Source organism: Rhinolophus sinicus, chromosome 1 (genome assembly GCF_057876585.1).
Source record: "Rhinolophus sinicus isolate RSI-liver-muscle chromosome 1, RSI-T2T, whole genome shotgun sequence".
NCBI classification, from domain to species: domain Eukaryota; kingdom Metazoa; phylum Chordata; class Mammalia; order Chiroptera; family Rhinolophidae; genus Rhinolophus; species Rhinolophus sinicus.
Window position 1 is genome coordinate 51913461 of NC_142501.1, and position 17539 is coordinate 51930999.

General features: G+C 36.2%; 1 protein-coding gene across 1 annotated transcript in view; it reads right to left on the reverse strand.

Annotated features, from left to right (window-relative positions):
- CCNT1 (cyclin T1) overlaps window positions 1-17539 on the reverse strand; it is a 35695-nt gene continuing 18156 nt past the window's right edge. The window contains exons 7-9 of the mRNA XM_019724690.3: window positions 17276-17439; window positions 17043-17113; window positions 1-6069 (exon numbers count right to left, since the gene is read on the reverse strand). Of these exons, the coding sequence (XP_019580249.1) occupies window positions 4666-6069; window positions 17043-17113; window positions 17276-17439 (1639 nt within the window). The 3' untranslated portion in view covers window positions 1-4665. The remainder of the gene's footprint in view (window positions 6070-17042; window positions 17114-17275; window positions 17440-17539) is intronic.

Sequence of the window (17539 nt, forward strand, 5' to 3'; positions counted from 1 at the left end):
TGAATGTTTTATAATTAACATTTATTGATGGGATGGATAAATACAGATTGAGAAACATACTTGACAGCAAGATATCAAACTGATAGCCAGACTATAAAATGTATACAACATCCTTTAAATTTTTTAAAAAATTTTTTGAATTTTTTACAAAGAGCCCTTACTGTAATGGTCACTTATATCCTATCATTCACATAACAGCAGTAGAGATACCAGGGGTGGCATCCAGAACTAAGATGCCCCAAGGAGGACAGAGGCAACAGCAGAATAATATGCTGAGAAAGGACTCTTAAGAGCAATACAAAGAAAACGGACAAAAGTATTAATATCACCACAAAACTGTACCTGAGTGACATAGATTGGTAAAGTGTTTTACTTTTTTTTTTTTCGTTCTTTGCTCTTTGGTCTGATAAAAAAAACGGAGAATTTTAGGTGTGTGGAGTAAGGTGAGGGAAAGGTCAGTTTCAAATCCAGAAACCTAGGTTAACACTCACGAAGTTAGGCTGCTGCGTGCTTTTCTTTGGGTGTTTAACCCAGCCAGCACCTCCATCTTGTAAGCAATTCCAATGTGATAAACCACTAATCGGTTAGGTCCTCAGCTTTCCACTGAAGACTTCCTGAACACCTGATGGAGACATACTTGCTCTGGCTACAATTAGCATGCTGTCAAGCATCCCTCTCCACACTTAACATGGCAACAGAAAACCCAAGAGTCTTTCTGTTCTTTTCATTCAACTATGAATACACACTCATAAAGGGGAAGAGCAGACACTGCTTTTTAAAAACATTATTTTTCTTTCCCTACCTTTTCCAATGCCAAGTTCATATTAAAAACATTAGAAACATTAAAATGGGTCTCTCACTAAAAAATAATTCTCATTCTAGACCATTCTGTCAGGCAGGATTACAGTACCATGCTTGTTTCAAACTCACATCCACAGAGGGATAAAAAGATAAAATTAAACTTGACAGTGTGATACCAGATGAACATTTCTTAAACCATCAGGAGCAAATACTGAGTTAAAAGCTGGGTGTTAACAAGCAGCAATACAAGAAACCTGGGGAGGTATCAAAGTCACTGAAAGCTTATTGGGACTGCAGAGGGCTTATTTCTCACCATGTGAAGGGTTGCATAGACTGCTTAAATTCTCCCAAACCCAAGAGAATAATAGTTGTATTCCAACTTCGAGATGTTCTAGAATCTCCAATTTCCTAGCATTAGTTTCAAAATAACTCATCAACAAAAGAATAATCCTTTAAAAAAAAAAAGTGATCATTTCCCAAGTTCCCACAGTTCCTATGTTTCTGTGGGAAACACAGACGTTTAAAACCCAACCATACTGGGATAAGACCCTTCTAACTGCCTTTGTCCAGAAGCAAGGTAGAGGGGTGTGCATCTTCAATATGTGGAATTGGGTAGCAGAGGCTTAAGGAAATCCAGCATTAATGTCCCCATGATTTTATTTCTATATCCTAAGCCACTGTTGTTTCCAACTGGAGATTTAGAAATTTTGTATCAACACTGGTGAAGCCAATAATACAGAACTATGAAAAAGAATACATTAAAGCAAAACACTAAAATCACTGAGAAAAAAGAAGCAAGCTGAGGGTCTCATATGGAAACACACTGATTCATGAGTGAGAAGACTAAACTAATTCCTACATATTTTCTAAACCCAAAAAGCATAACTGATACTTCAGAAGACCAATTTAGCTTTAGACTAATGCTTCACTAGAGTTCAGCTAAGAGCAACACAAGTATCTGATTAAAAGCCCTAAGGACAATCCACAGGTTTTGTTTTTGCCAACAAGAGACTCAAGCAAAGTTTAGGAATGAGATTTACAGAACTCGAGGCTCCAGGCCTGCTTACCAACTTATCCTTGATACTCTAGGTTAGGAGAAGAAAGAGCCATGTTTACCTGACTAACTTTGGATGTATAAATCCCATTTCTCACCCTTTGAAGGTATGAGGGTAGAGAACACACAGCGTTTAGAAACCGCACAACCCTCTGAAGCCTAAGTTTACAGGAATCTGGACAACATGCATGCTAGTTGACGGGCACACCTGCTAACCCAAAGACAATGCGCAGCTTCATGCAGAGCAAATAAGGAGTTCATGACATATACACGGATCTAAAAGCAGACACTGTAGATACCTTAAAACAGTAGCACGAGGCATTAATATAAAAATTTCTCTAAATTGACCTATATCAGCAATGATCTACTAGGGCAAAGGCCAGAATACACAGTATAAAGCAGCCTTTAGGCTCTATAAACATTTTTTCCAGTTCACTCCTGACAAGTTCTAAGGAACTAACTAGACTGCTATGGAGAAAACTGCTAATTAGGCCAGTGGATATGTATGTCTGTGTGCTGAAAGAGTGCATGTAATTAGAAAATGTGACGTGATGAGAAAAATTTAAAAGCTGGAAAAGATATTTTCATAATCAAAATCAGTGATCCTCAATTCCACAAAGATACAGATGCAAGCTAACTAACCTTCTGGGAAGATCAGGAAGGAAAGCCGACTCCACCAAACAAAATCTAAACAAATAGAAAGCCTGTATTTACCAAAGACACCACACACCTACCAATTATCTAGCACAATACAGAAACTATCAAGGAGAAAGAGGAAAATGTCATCTATAAAAGTGAGGTGACATTCCAAGTCAAAAATAATGCTAGCTTATAGGTCAGCAGCGAGCTCCTTTTGCATAGCCACAGCAGGTACTCTAGACAGTTCAAATAAGCAAAGATGCATATTTACCTTCAGTTAGGGTTTACTGTACAAATTCCTTCCTGTATTAAGTCAGTGCATCATCAGTGCCAACTGCTTCAGTGTTCTCCCCAACCTGTTCCTGGGAAGCAGCAGCACGTGTACAACCCCCGATTCCCTACGACCTCCAATGAAAAACATTTCAATTTGTCCATAAAGAATATTTGGTGTGAAGGAAGCTGCATTAAAAACAAGACAAATTCAAATTGCATCATTTTTTTTCATAGCAAAAAATGCCATGAAGACCAAAGAATATAATATTACATCAAATGATCTGTGGGGAGGTAGCATTTTCATTGACACAACTTGGCTTGAATTCTTCCAGCCCCTTAAAAGATTCTTTTCCTCGACAAAAACTTTCACTCCTAAAATCTGGGATAATTGAGTACCCTTAAGAACAGGACACCTGATCCATTTTTTTTAAAGGATTCTTAAGAAATCTCCGTAAAAAACCTCTGTCTAGTATCTAAAGCCACCAAATATGGACAATCTAAACATAACTTATCTGTGGGCTAGGCTTGCTCACCCTCATAGATGTCATACTCACAAGCTCCAATCTCAAGCCACAGGGGCTGCAAAAACTGAGGAGGCAGCTGTTTGACTTCAGACATACAGACAAAAAGCAAGTCTCACATTTATAATATAATTTAAAATACAATGACCTAAAAATGCCCAATCACAATTTCATTTTTTTCAGGATCCTCTAGCTCCATGGCTTCTCCCAGAACAATTCTCACATGGTCTGGGCTTTCATCGGCAGGATATATAGCACATACCCCTTTCCCATCAGAGACCCTGAGACTGCTCTCACTTGAACACTTTCCCAAAGCCCACCTTGAAAAAGACACATCCAATTCTGTAGGGCAGAAGCTAGCCTTGCTCTCCAACCCTTCTCCTCAACCCCACCTTTGTTCTGCATCAAAGGGGGGGAAAAGGAAGTTTTTATAATGGAGTGCAGAGTCAGGCTATTGGCTGCACTTGCCCAAACTAGAATTTAGAAGGCTACCACTCAATTACGCCATAAAGAAAGGGGAAAATATCATGTCAAGTGCATACCTCTTCCTTCCTTCATGTTCTAAAGGCCACACCATGTTCTCTCTAGTAGACTGTTGGGAAGTGAACGGTGAGGGACAAGGAGGGAAAGATACAACATGATTTTTAAACACACACACTTAAAAACATACATACTCACACTTTCATACACACTTAAAGGTCTCAACACTTCAAGTGGCCAAAGCCTATCTCAGATCTCATGGCCAAAAGCCTACCCTCCCATCGCCCTATACATCCTCCCACCCTCCAATCCCACCCCCCAGGACTCATTGCTATGTATCTCATACACACAGCAAAATCCCTATCCCTTTCCCAATTATATATAAAAAAAAAAAAAACTAAACAGATAACTTACTTTCTTTAAATTATTTTTTTAAGTCTCTTAAAAGATTTTGACGTTTAAATACTTCCTCTCTTCTGATATATTAAACATTGAAAGGATCCACAACTGTTTGATAAAACAAACCCTCCATATTTCAGTCCTGGCAAGAAGAGGGAAGATATCAACTCTAATCAACCTAATGAGGAGGTGGAGAGGCCAAGAATAAAGAAAGTATTCTTCATCTTTCACAGCTTCATCACATTCTCACCTCTCTAATACCAGTAAAAACTATAATAAAATAGTTAAATTTCTGAGGCAGCAGATATAATAACCAAGGCCGTCTACCATCCTCCCACCTATGTCTCAATATTAATTTATTCCCTAGTCCAAGAAGGGAGACATATTTCATTAGGGAAGTAATTTTCTTAGTCCAGAATCAATCAGTAGTTTTAAAAAAAAAAAAAAAAACCAAAACGTGTTTTTAGAGAAGATTTTTCTCCTCTTCTTCTCTTTTTTTTACTTAGGAAGGGGCGGAAGTGGTGGAGGAGGTTCTGAAGGTAGAGGTGGTAGCCGGGGTTTGTCTGTATTGCCAGATCTGGAGGACATTCCACCAGCCCGTGGATTTAGATATTCACCATAAGAATGAACAAATTCAAATGCAGGAGGCTGAGTGGGTTGAACACCCTGGGCATTGAGAAGGGAGTGAAGCATATTCACAGTATCTTGATAGTCTATTGTCTGGGTTGTATTGTGACCATTGGCCCCAGCGGGGCCTTTATCCAGTTTCATATGAGGAACTCGAGATTTACAGCTGGGCTGTGAAAAATGAAGGCTACTTGTGTCTGAGCTATGCCCAGGCAACTGGGCCATTGAAGGAAGAGGAGGGAAGGAGAAATTTATGGAAGAGGATTTAGTACTCTTGGCAATCTTGGCTGGATGATCAAACATTGCCCCTCCAGTATCTTCAGGGGGACCCCTTTTACGAGTAGAACTGGAAGAGGAGAACGAACTAGTCAAGCTAAAAGCTTTGTGTGCTAAAGCGCTTGTCTGGCTACTCTGTTTTATATCACCTGGACGTTTGTTCCCAGTACCAGCTGGAAGCTGCGAGTGAGAATGCTTGTGTGAGTGGTGATTATGATGATGATGATGATTAGATGGGTGAGTCTTGTGCTTTTCTTTGTGCTCTCGACTTTTTGAGACACTGTCATCTATAGAATTGTGCTTGTCAGGTGCAGCATGGACTTTAATGCGCATTTTTATCTCGTCTGGTTTTGAAGAGGCAGCTTTATCTCCACTTGCCACTGGGATTCTCATTTTGAGAGCTGTTTTGTCAGGCTTTTCCAGAAAAGGCCGCTCTGGGTTTTCTGAACCCTCTATGGGCATTTTCAGAATGACGGAAGAATGGCTATCATGTTGAGACAGGAGATTCTGGGCAGCATATGCATACTGTGACTTCACATTGGCCTCCATGTTTTCTAGTTGTCTCTTCTGGGCAGCCAACTCTTCTGCATGCTTTGCACGGTACTCTTTAAGCGATACTTTAGCTGATGGCACACTCTTACTAGTCTGCTTCTGGGAAATAACTGCATTTGAACCATCCTGTTGCAAGAAATGATCAACTCCTGTAAGTGCTATATTCTCACTAGTCCGATGACCCTGAGAAGGTTCTCTTTTAAAAGGTTGGGAGGACAGCCAACGCTCGCCCTGTAACATCTCCACACTGCTCAAGTTGCTGGATGACTCTTCAGTAGCTGGAAGGGAATGCACTGCACTTGTGGTAGAAGAAGTTGACATGCTCATTAAACCTGCAATAGTTGTGTCTGAAGAGCTCTGGGAAATCATATTGAGGATTGTCTGCTCCGAAGTATTTGCATCTGCTCCCCGGTCACCTCCTTTTGTTTTCTGGGCAGCTTGGCATGCCTAGAATGAAGCAAATAGTATCTCTTCACTTCAGGTAATTTATCAAATGGAAAAAACAATGAAATGAGTACACTGTGCTTCCTGTGACACTGCATAGCCCATAAGCAGGAGGCTACTTTAATATGAGATTGATAATTATTACCATCAGATTCCCATAAGATTCTAAAACCTTCAACCAAGAGTCACGCAAACAGGATCTCAAGGTATCTGCACTTCCATGTTCACTGCAGCTATTCACATAACCAAGATATGAAAGCAATGCAAGTGTCCATCTATCAATGAATGAATAAAGAAAATGTGGTATACACATACAATGAAATATTATTTAGCCTTAAAAAAAAAAAGAGAAGGGTTCCTGGATGATTGCAGAGTAGGAAGCACCAGGAAACTGTCTCCCTACCTAAACGACAACTACACTGGCAGAATCTGCCTGATGTAACTATTTGGGAAATCTGGTGTCTCTTGAAGGCTTACAACTTCCAGGGAAAGGCTTGGACAGTAAATTGGGGTTAATTTTCATCAATTTCAGTTCTCAGCACAGTAGAAACTATCCATCGCCCACCTCAGCCATGTAGCAGGTAGCTGTGCACCTATATCTGGAGTGGCTTGCACAGAACTTTAAGGAAGCCAGGGTGGGCAAAAAGGACTCTATCCTCCAAATATTGGGGATCTGTGCTATGATCACTGATTGTTTCTTCTGATTACAGAGGTATATACCAAATGGCAGGCAGGCACTATTGTTGTACCTCCCTCCATTGTTGCAAATCCCTCCCCCTCTGGCCAAAACAACTTCCAGGAGATTTAAAAGGCCAACACTCCTCTTTCCCCCATTATTTTTTTGCTTTTTCCCCTTTTGGAATCCAGATATTAAAGAGTAGGACATTTAAAAACAATGCCATATACAGTACAGGGAAAGTTGACCTGTAAGTGACCATGCACGTCCAGGGAAAGGCTCAGAAAAGACCTTAAGTTTACACCTCAAGCTGATCCTCAGCACAACAATGCCCTACAAAATCAAACCTCCTCCCAAAATTAACTGAAACAATAAGAAGCAAAAAAAAAAAAGCAAACCATGGGGGAGGGAGAAAATCTGATTTCCAGCGTTATCACATTAGATTCAAATGTCCAATGTTCAACAAAAAAATCAAAAGATATAGAAAAAAACAGGAAAGTATGGCCCATTCAAAAGAAAAAAACTAAATCAACAGCAACTGCCCCTGAAAAAGACCTGATGGCAGATCTACCAGACAAAGACTTTAAGATAACTCCCGTAAAGATACTCAAAGAATTAAAGGAAGACGTGGAGAAAGTCAAGAAAAACAGTGTGAACAAAATGGAAATATTAATAAAGAGGTACAAAACCTAAAAAGAAACCAAAAAGAAATCCTAGAGCTGAAAAGTACAATAACTGATAATGAAAAATACACTAGAGGTATTCAAAGGCAGTTTTAAATCAGCAAACCTGAAGATAGAACAATGCAAATTATCAAGTCTAAGGAATAGAAAGAAATAAGATTTAAACAAGTGAACAGAGACTAAAGGACCTGTGATACACCATCAGGTGGACCAACATATGCAATCGTGGAAGTTTCAGAAGGAGAAAAGAAAAAGGGCACAGAGAATTTTTGAAGAAACAGTGGTTGAAAACTTTCCAAATTTATTAAAGACATGAAGATAAACATCCAAGCTCAACAAACTTCAATTAAGAACTCAGACTCACACTGAGACACATTACAATCAAACTTTCAGAAGCCAAAGACAGAAAATTCTGAAAGCAACAAAGAGAGAAGCAAATCATCACATACAAGATCACAAGATTTCTCATCATATACTTCAGAGGCCAGAAGAGAGGGAGGGGGCTGATACATTCCAAGTGCTAAAAGAAAAAAATTGTCAACCAAGAAGCCTATATTCAGCAAAAATATCCTTCAAAAAAGTGAGGGAGAAATTGAGACATTTCCAGATTAAACAAAGCTGAGGTAGCTCGTGACCACTAGATCGGCCATACACGAAATTCTCAAGGGAGTCCTCCTAAGTGAAAAGAAAGGAGACTAGACAGTAACTTGAAGCCATATGGAGAAAAAAAGATCTCAATAAAGGTAAAAACATGAGCAATTATAAAAGCTAGTATTATCATAACAATGGTTTTGTAACTGCACTTTTTGTTTTCTACATGATTTAAGAGACTAACAAATTTGAAGGAGAAAAAAACAATCATTAGTGTAAAATCTAGTATTACTGTTAACTTTGATTTATAACTCCAAATCTGATTTTCTGTAAGTTTAAGAGCCTAGTGGATTTAAGAGATTATTAGTTTATGTTTTGGGGCATACAATTTATAAAGATATAATTTTGTCATATCAATAACCAAAAGGGGTAGGGGAGCAGCTGTAAAGGAGTTTGTGTGTAATTGAAGCTAAACTGGTATAAATTCAAATTAGAGTTATAACTTTAGCATGTTAAATGCAATCCCCATGGCAACCACAAAGAACATAGCTATACAGAATACACCAAAAAAAAAAGGAAATGAGAAAGGAATTTTTTAAATTTCACTATAAAATAAAAAATTAACCAAACACAAGACAGTCATGCAGAAAATGAAGGACAAGAAAAGCTCTAAGGCATATAAAAAACAAACAGCTTAATAACAGAAGTCTCTCCTTATCTGTAATTACTTTGTGTGTAACTGGATTAAATTCTTAATGAAAAGATAGAGATTGGTAGAATAGATAAAAACACCTGATCCAACTATATGCTGTCTACAAGCACTACGATCCAAAGACCCAAACAGGTTGAAAAGTGATAGAATGGAAACAGATATACCAGGCAAAGAGTAACCAAAAGATAGCAGGGTAGCTATACTCTATCAGACAAAAGAGACTTTAAATAAAAAAAGGTTTCAAGAGACAAAGAACATTCTATATAGTTTTTAAAAGGCTTAATGCAGCAATAAGATATAACAACTATAAACATTTACACACCTAAGGAAAAGAAAAGAAAAACATTTACACACCTAATGACAAGTCTTCAAAATATGTGAAGCAAAACCTAACAAAATTTAAGGGAGAAATAGACAGTTTTACAGTAATAGTTGGGGACTTCAATACCCCACTCACAATAATGGATAAATAATCAGACAAGACAGGAAATAAAGGACTTCACAAAGAAATCACCTAAATCTAACAGACATATACTGAAGACTCTATCCAAAACAGCAGCATACACATTCTTCTCAAGTGTACTTGGAAGATTTCCCAGGATAGACCATAATATTGGCCACAAACTAAGTCCTAATAGATTTTAAAACATAGATATACAAAACATCTTTTCTGACCATAAAGTTAGAAATCAATAACAGAAGGAAAATTGACAACATTGTAGAAATCAACACTTTTAAACAACCAATGGATCAAAGGAGAAATCAAAAGGGAAATTAGAAAATACTTAGAAATGAATGAAAATGACAACATAATATATCAAAACTCATGGAATGCAGCAAAAGCAGTGCTGAGGGAGAAATTTATAGCTATAAATACTTACATTAAAAAAAAAAAAAACGACACCAAAATCAGACAAAGACACTACAAAAAAAAGAAAATTACAGACTAATGTCACTGATGAACATAGATGCAAAATTTCTCAACAAAATATTAGCAAACCAAATTCAACAATACATTTAAAAGATCATACATTATGATCAAGTGGGATTGATTCCAGGATTGCAAGGATGATCAATATCTGCAAATCAATCAACATAATACATATTACCAAAACAAAGAATAAAAATTACGTAATCATCTCAATAAAAGCAGAAAAGTATTTGACAAAATACAACAATCATTTATGACAAAGAGTCTCAACAAAGTGGGAATAGAGGGAACTTACTTCAATATAATAAAGGCCACATATGACAAACCTACAGCTAACATCATACTCAACAGTGAAAAGCTACAAGCTTTTCCCCTAAGATCAGGAACAAGACAAGGATGCCCACTCTTACAACTTTTATTCAACATAGTACTGAAAGTCCTTGCTACAGCAATCAGAAAAGAAAAAAGGCAACGCATCCAAATTGGAAAGGAAGAAGCAAAATTGTCACTATTTATAGATGCTACTATATAATTAAAAAACCTACTCATCTACTAAAAAACTATTAGAACTAATGAATTCAGTAAAGTTACTGAATAAAAAATTTATAGTTTATTAAATTCAGTGGCATGTCTATACACTAACAAATTATCAAAAGAGAAATTAAGAAAACAATCCCATTTACAACTGCATAAAATAAAATAAAAATACCTAGGAATAAATTTAACCAAGAAGGCGAAAGACCTGCTGTACTCTGAAAACTGTGAAACACTGATGAAAAGAACTGAAGATGACTAAAATAAATGAAAAGATATACTATGCTCACAGATTGAAAGAATTAATGTTTTTAAATGTCCATATTACCCAAAACAATCTACAAATTCAGTGCAATCCCTATCAAAATACCAATGGCATTTTTCACAGAACTAGGAAAAGTAATCCTAAAATTTATGTGGAACCACAAAAGACCCTGAATTAGCCAAAACAATCTTGAAAGAGAAGAACAAAACTGGAGGTATCACGATCCGATTTCAAAGTATACTACAAAGTTACATAATCAAAACAGTATGGTACCAGCACAAAACAGACACAGTTCAATGGAATGAAATACCCTGTTTCCCTGAAAATAGGACCTAACTAGACACTCAGCTCTAATGCATCTTTTGGAGCAAAAATTAATATAAGAACCAGTCTATTACATTATATTATATTATATTATATTATAATCACATTATATTATTTGAGACCAGGTCTTATGTTATAGTAAAATAAGATCAAGTCTTACATTAATTTTTGCTCCAAAAGACGAATTAAGGTGATTGTCCAGCTAGGTCTTATTTTCGGGGGAAACACGGTAGAAAGCCCGGAAATTAACCCACACTCATATGCTTAATTAATCTATGACAAATGAGGCAGAAATATATATACTGGGGAAAAGATAGTCTCTTCAATAAATGGTGTTGGGAAAACGGGACAGATACATGCAATAAAAAATGAAACTAGACCACTTTCTTACACCACATACAAAAATAACTCAAAATGGACTAAAGATTTAAATGTAAGACCTGAAACCACAGAACTCCCAGAAGAAAACATAGGCACTAAACTCTTGACATCGGCCTTAGAAACATTTTTTTTGATAGGTCTCCTCAGGTAAGGGCAACAAAAGCAAACATAAACAAATGGGACTACAACAAACGGGACCGATGTAAAAAGCTTTTACATACCAAGGAAACCATTAACAAAGTGAAATGACAACCTACTGAATGTGAAAAGATATTTACAAATGATATATCTGATAAGGGGTTAATATCCAAAATATATGAAGAAATCATACAAATGAACATCCAAAAAAAACCCACAAACAATCCAATTAAAGAATGTACAGAGGACCTGAATAGACACTTCTCCAAAAAAGATACACACATGGGCAAAAACATGAAAAGATGCTCAACATCACTAAGCACCGGGAAATGCAAATCAAAGCCACAATGAGGTATCACCTCACATCTGTCAGAATGATTATTATCAAAAAGGCAACAAATAACAAGTGTTGGTGAGGATGTGGAAAAAAGGAATTTTCTCCTGCACTGTTGGTGGGAATGTAAACTGATGCAGCCAATATGAAAAGCAATATGGAGGTTGCTCAAAAAATTAAAAATAGAACTACCATACAACTCATCAATTCCACTTCTGGGCATTTAGACAAAGAAAATCAAAACACTAATTGGAAAAAACAAATGCACCCCTATGTTCATTGCAGCATTATTTACAATAGCCAAGATATGGAAGCAGCCCAGGTATCCCGATAGATGCATGAATAAAGAAAATGTATGTACAGAATATTCCTCAGCCATAAAAAAGAAAAAGAAAAAATGAAATCTTGCCAATTGCAACAACATAGACAGACCTAGAGAGTATTATACTAAGTAAAATAAGAGAAAGACAAATACTATATGATTTCACTTATATGTGGAATCTAGAAAAAACAAAACGGAAACACTCATAGACACAGAGAACAAACTTATGGTTGCCAGAGGGGAGGCGCATGGGGAAAGGATGAAAAATGTGAAGGGGAATATGAGGTACACACTTCTAGTTATAAAATAAATAAGTCACAGGGGTATAATGTACAGCATAGGGAAAATAGTCAATAATATAATAAATTTGTATAGTGACCACACTTACTGTGATATTGTAAGGTATATAAATAACAAATCACTATGTTGCACACCTGAAACTAACATAATATTATGTCAACTATATTTATCTATAAAAAAAAGTTTTTTAAAAAAGAAAAAAACAACAAGAAAGACCTTAAAATAACTAACTTTACAACTCAAGGAACTAGAAGAACAAACTAAACCCAAAGCTAGCAGAAGAAGGAAATAATGAAGATTTGAGCAGAGAAAAATAAAGAATAGAAAAATCAATGAAACCAAAAGTTGGTTCTTTGAAATAGAAAAAGAAGATCAACAAAAATGACTAACTTTTAGCTAGATGGACTAAGAAAAAAGAAAAAAGGCTCAAACTACTAAAATCAGAAATAAAAGTAGAGCTATTGCTACCGATTCGACAGAAATAAGAAGGATTATAAGAGTACTATGAACAACTGTATGCCAACAAATTGGATAACCTAGATGAAATGGACAAATTCCTAGAAACACAAAACATACCAAAACTAAATCATAGAGAAATACAAATATAAATACCTATAACTAGTCAGGAGATTGAATCAACGATCAAAAAATCTCCCCCAAAACCCTTCACTGATTAATTCTATAAAACATTTAAAGACTACCAAACCTTTTCAAACTTGCCAAAATTTTGAAGAGAAAACATCCCAACTTATTCGCTGAGGCCAGCATTACCTTGATTACCAAAGCCAGACAGAGACACTGTAAGAAAATAAAACTATAGACAAATATCCCTTATGACCACTGATGTAAAAATCCTCAACAAAAAAACAAACTGAATTCAACAGCATGTTAAAAAGATTATACACCACGAGCAAGTGGGATTTAATCCTGGTGGAATGCAAGGATGGTTCAATATATGAAAATCAACCCATATAATATGCCACATAAACAGGATGAAGAAAAAACATGATCATCTCAATTGATAATAGAAAAAGTATCTGACAAATTTCAACTCATTTCCATGATAAAAATAATCAGTAGACTACAAACATAAGCAAACTACCTCAACATAATAAAAGCTATTATGAAAACCCACAGGGAACATCATACTCGATGAAAGACTAAAAGCTTTCTCTGTGACCAGGAACAGGGTAAAGATGCCCGCTCTCACTATTTCTATTCAACATAGTACTAGAAGTTCTCGTCAAAGCAATTAGACAAGAAAAAGAAGTAAAAAGCATACAAATTTGAAAAGAAGTAAAATCATCTATTTGCAGATGATATGCTCTGATAATAGAAAACTCACAAGATTCCACCAAAAAAGTTAGAATTAATAAATGAATTCTGCATACTACCGCGTTCCCCCAAAAATAAGAACTAGCCGGACAATCAGCTCTAATGCATCTTCTGGAGCAAAAATTAACATAAGACCCGGTCTTATTTTACTGTAAGACCGGGTCTTTAATATATAATATAATATAATATAATGTAATGTAATATAACATAGTATAGTGTAATATAATATAATATAATACCGGGTCTTATATTAATTTTTGCTCCAAAAGACACATTAGAGCTGATTGTTCAGTGAGGTCTTATTTTCGGAGAAACATGGTAGCAGGACACAAAGTCAACAGACAAATTCAGTGGCATTTCTATACACAAACAATGAATAATCTGAAAAGCAAATTATGAAAACAATTCCATTTACAGTAGCATGAAAAACAATAAAATTAGGAATTAATCAAGGATGTGAAAGACATGTACAATGAAAACTGCAAAACACTACCAAAAGAAATTAAATAAGACAGTCTCGTAAATGGAAACTTATTCTATGTTCTGGACTCAAAGACTTACTATTGTTAAAATGTGAATACTACCCAAAGCAATCTATAGATTCAATGCAATCCTGATTAAAATCCCAATGATATTTTTTGCAAAACTAGAAAAACCCATCCTAAAATTCATATGGAATTTCAACGGATCCCAAATAGCCAAAACAATCTTGAAAATGAACAAAACTGGGCTCACACTTCCTGATTTTAAAACTTACTACAAATCTACAGTAATCAAAAGAGTGTGGTATTGGCCTAAAGATAGACATATAGATGAATGGAACAGAGAGCCCAGAAATAAACCCTCACATATACGGTCAAATGATTTTTGACAAGGGTGCCAAGACCATTCAGTGGGGAAAGCACAGTCTTTTCCAACAAACAGTGTTGGAAAAATTGGATAGCCACACACAAAAGAATGAAGTTGGACCCTCACCTACCACATACAAAAATTAACTCTAAGTGAGTAAGGGACCTAAATGAAAGACCTAAAACAATGTAACTCTTAAAAGAAAACATAGGACAACAGCTTCACAACACTGAATTTGGCAGTGATCTCTTGGATATGACACCAAAGGCACAGTTAACAACAACAAAAAGATAATTTGGACTTCATGAAAATTTTTAAATTTTGTGCATCCAAAGATACTATCCAGAGTAAAAAAGGCAACCCACATAGGAGAAAATATTTACAAATCATATAACTGATTAAGAGATTAATATCCAGAATATATAGCGAACTCAACAACAAAAACAACCCGATTTAAAAATGGGCAAAGAACTTGAGTAGGCATTTCTCCAAAGAAGATACACAAATGGCCAATAACCACATGAAAAGACGCTCAACATCACTAGGGAAATGCAAATCAAAACTACAATGGGATACTACCTCATAGCAACTAGGACGGCTACTATCAAAAAACCCAAAAGTGTTGACAAGGATGTAAAGAAATTGCAACTCTTGTGCACCGTTGGTGGGAATGAAAAATGGTATAGCCACTATGGAAAACAGTGTACGGTTCCTCAATAAATTAAAAATAGAGCTACCATATGATGTAATTCCACTTCTGGATATATACCCAAAAGAATCAAAAACAGGGTCTTGAAGAGGTGAGGTATTTGTACACCCATGTTGATAGCAGTATTATTCATAATAGCTAAAACTTGAAAGCAACCCAAGTGTCCGTTGATGGGAGAACAAACAAAATGTGGTACATACATACAATGGAATATTATTCAACCTTTAATTGGAACAAAATTCTACAATATGTTACAAGATGGATGAAAGGGCATTATGCTAATTGAAATAAGCCAGTCACTAAAACACAAATACTGTATGATTCCACTTATGTGAGGTTTGTAGAAGAGTCAAAATCATAAAGACAGAAAGTATAATGTTGTTACCAGGGGCTGGGGTCAGAGGAAATGGAGGGTTATTGTTTAATGGGTATAGTTTCAGTTTTACAAAATGAAGAGTTATGGGGATAGATGGTAAATGATGGTTGCACAATATGAATGTACGAGTATTTGATACTACTGAACTGTATACTCAAAAAATGGTTAAGGTGGTAAATTTTATCTTATTTGTGTTTTACCACATTAGGAAAAAAAGAAGGAAATCCTGCCATTTGCAACAACTCAGATGAACCTAAAGGACCTTTGGCTAAGTGGGATAAGCCAGACACAGAAATGACAAATACTGCATGATCTCACTTATTGAGTAATCTAAAAGAGTCAAACGTGCAGAGGCAGAGAGTAGAATAGTGGTTGCCAGGGAATGGGGAGAGGGGAAACGAGGACGTATTAGTCAAAGGGTACAAAGTTTCGGTTATATAAGATGAGTAAGTCCTCTCTGGGTACAGCACAGCGCCTATACAATACAGTATTGTATACTTAATCGCTTCTTGGCCTTTTGGTTAAGATTAAGTGTAGTACTGTATACTTAAAAATTTGCCTAAGTGTTCTCGCACCAAAAAAAAAAAAAGTCACAGCAATCTATACCAATGCTATTAAGGCAATAAAAAAATGAGGCTGTGCATACCTAAAATTCACTCCTGAACATCTATGCCTTATGACTGCTTATGATTCCAGTTAGTCCAAAAGTAAATTGTAGAAATTTTGATGGTTTTAAATGAAATTAAATGATGACCTATGTGCTCTCAAGTCTCCTTTGAACCCTACACAAACTCATTTTCTGCAGCTCACTCAACTCAGGAAAATAAAATCAAGCTTATTTTCTGGATTTCTGAGAAATGCGGGAATGTTTTAAATAAACTTTCCATATGACAGACACTGGGAAAAAATATGAAGAATTCCATTATTCATACGTAAGACTTTGAAAAATATCTGAAATACAACTTTAGACCTCAATCTGTATAAAAACAAAATTCTAAAATCCATTTCAAAAGCAGGTAATGTCAAAGATAAAAATCATGGTATCAGCTCTAACTTAATAACTCTGTATCTTTCCTCTACAAGAAGCCAACACTCTGTGATTCAAAGAAGCCACATTTTTTTCCCTCACAGTGTCCACACAGAAAACACTCAACCAATGTTGCTAACCAAATGACTATATCACAAGAGTTGCAAAACACAAAAATCCTGCTATCACCCACAGCCACTGTCTCGAGGCCAGTACCCAAGCTAAGATGTTGACGTCATGATTATTGCATAACCACACAACTGGAAGGGAAATTCCAAACCTAAGGTACATAACCAGTTCTGGTATATTCACTGGTGCAGTCAAAAGAAGAAAATGGTTTGTTCCACATGCTAACAGCAATAATTTTATTTTTATTTTTATAAACAACATGCATTTATTATTCAGAGTTCTAGTGCTTGGGAAGTCCAAGATCACGATAGTGGCAGATTTAGTCTGGTGGCAGCCACTTTTAAAAGCAGTAATTCTTACCCTCCAATTCCGAATTCGTTTAAGCCTGTTGGGGGTTTTCTCCAGGATCTGTAGAAATTCATGTGTCAGTTCTGCAAATGAAATAGAACATTTAAGAAAAACTCAGAGAGGCAGAAGGAATGAAACAAAAATAACCTCAACTAACTATTTTCATCTGAATCAAGTCACCTTTGGCCAGATATGTGACAGATCAAGATCAAGTGCTTTTCAAGGACCCTTACTCTAAAACTTACCATCTAAAAGTTCCAGGGTCACAGTGGCGTCAACATACTCCCACCAGTGCTTCCCATCAGTTGAGACTGGGATCTCCCAGTTGGACCACTTGCAAGCCAGATGAATGCAGACACAGGCCACCACAGGAGGTGTGTACTGCAGGCTAAATGTGGTCAAATGCAGGCTGACACCAGAGGGAAGGAAACAAGAGAGTGTCATGAGCTCTCAATTCTGAACCCAAAGTTAAAACTCTCCATTATTTAAAAAAAAATAAACACTGGAGA